A 1,723-nucleotide genomic window follows, 5' to 3' on the forward strand; every position below is an offset into this window, starting at 1 on the left:
TACACAATAGATGATGCTCTTTGAATTGTATAGATGGAGACACACATTTCTGAGAGGTGACCGGATCTGTCTAAGAAAGTGGGCAGACAGCCGGGCGCTGGTGGCTCACGCCTGTAATCCTAGCTACTTAGGAGGCTGAGATCTGAGGATCACAGTTCAAAGCCAGCCCAGGCAGGAGAGACCGTGAGACTCCTATCTCCAATAAACCACTAGAAAACAGGAAGCGGCGCTGTAGCTCAAGTGGTAGAGCGCTAGAGCGCTCGCCTTGAGCTGAAGAGCTGAGGGACAGCGCCCAGGCCCAGAGTTCAAGCCCCACGGCCGACAAAAAAAAAAAAAGTGGGCAGACAACCCGAACTGACTCCAATGCCAATCGTTTAGACAAGATCTGGGAAGACTTTGTGGGTTTTTGTTGTTGTTGTTTTTGGGTCCGGTCACGGGGCCTGAACTCTGGGCCTGGACGCTGTTCCTCAGCTCTTCAGCTCAAGGCTAGTGCTCTACCACTTGAGCCACAGCGCCACTTCTGGCTTTTTTCTTTTTGCTTACATGGTGCTGAGAAATCGAACCCAGTGCCTCAGGCATGCAAGGCAAGTGCTCTACCACTGAGCCACCTTCCCAGCCCGACTTTGTGTTTTTATAGTACCAAGGCTTGAGCTCAGGGCCTCATACTCGCACTTGGCTTGCTTGCTGCAGGCACTTTATCATTTGGGGCATACCTCCAACTCGACTTTTCCCTCATTAATTGAAGATGGAGTCTCAAGAGACTTTTCTGCCCAGGCTGGCTTTCAAACTGCAATCCTCCAGGTTTGGGCGTGAGCCACCAGTGGCTAGCAGGGAATTTTTTCTTGTTATTATTAGTGTTATTGTTGCTGTTAGGCTTGTTTATTATTATTATGCTTGTTTGCTTTCTGCCGTGCTGGGGACTGAACCCAGGCTTTTGCACACACTAGGCCAGCTCCCGCCACCGAGCTGGGTTTTCTAGACAGATAGAATGACCTCCGAAGGAGTAAAGGGATCACGGAGGACCATCAGGCAAAGTCCAAAGCCTGCGCAGAGGCCATCAGGAGATTTCTGAGAGCTCAGGATTGTAGGGCAAAGGGATTGGCCCGCAAATCCTGGAGGCGAGAGCAGCTGGGCTGAGTCCTGTCCGTGCCCAGCCCTGCGGAGCGCTGCCCAGCCGTGGCCCCGCCCCCCCGGCCTTGCCACCCCCGTCCACCCGCCGGGGACCGGCGCGCCGGGTCCCTCCGCGCCTGCCAGGCCCTGGGTCCTGTGTGGAGCGCACCCACCGCACGCAGAGCGCTCTGTTCCGCCCTTTGCCACGCCCCCTTCCTGCCAGATGCAATCAGAACGCTCCTTCGCGCTGGCTCAGGCCACGCCCCTCCCCATAGGGACCAATCCCTAGCCCGTCTGGAGCAGGATGGCCCCGCCCCGTCCAGCCTCCGTCCCGCGCGACCTGGGCGGCCGCACCCGTGACTCCGCCCTGCGCGCGGAGCTGCAGCCATGGCTGTCACCGCCGAGGGCGCCCGCAGGAAGGAGCGCATCCTCTGCCTGTTCGACGTGGACGGGACCCTCACGCCGGCTCGCCAGGTAGGGCCCCGACGTTCGGCAGCTTTCGCCGGAAGTGTCACCCGGGGCCTGCGGCGGCGGGACCGCAGCCAGCTCCGGACCTGGTGCGGGGTGCCGCAGCACGGGTCCTGGCGTCTGGTGCCCAGCGCCCGGCGTGACG

General features: G+C 59.3%; 1 protein-coding gene across 1 annotated transcript in view; it reads left to right on the top strand.

The window, feature by feature from the left end:
* The first annotated feature begins 1,416 nt into the window (after positions 1-1,416).
* Pmm1 (phosphomannomutase 1) overlaps positions 1,417-1,723 on the top strand; it is a 9,082-nt gene continuing 8,775 nt past the window's right edge. Inside the window, exon 1 of the mRNA XM_013024818.1 lies at positions 1,417-1,584. Within this exon, the coding sequence (XP_012880272.1) occupies positions 1,498-1,584 (87 nt within the window). The 5' untranslated portion in view covers positions 1,417-1,497. The remainder of the gene's footprint in view (positions 1,585-1,723) is intronic.

The sequence above is a fragment of the Dipodomys ordii genome, unplaced genomic scaffold, assembly GCF_000151885.1.
Source record: "Dipodomys ordii isolate 6190 unplaced genomic scaffold, Dord_2.0 Scaffold79, whole genome shotgun sequence".
NCBI lineage: Eukaryota > Metazoa > Chordata > Mammalia > Rodentia > Heteromyidae > Dipodomys > Dipodomys ordii.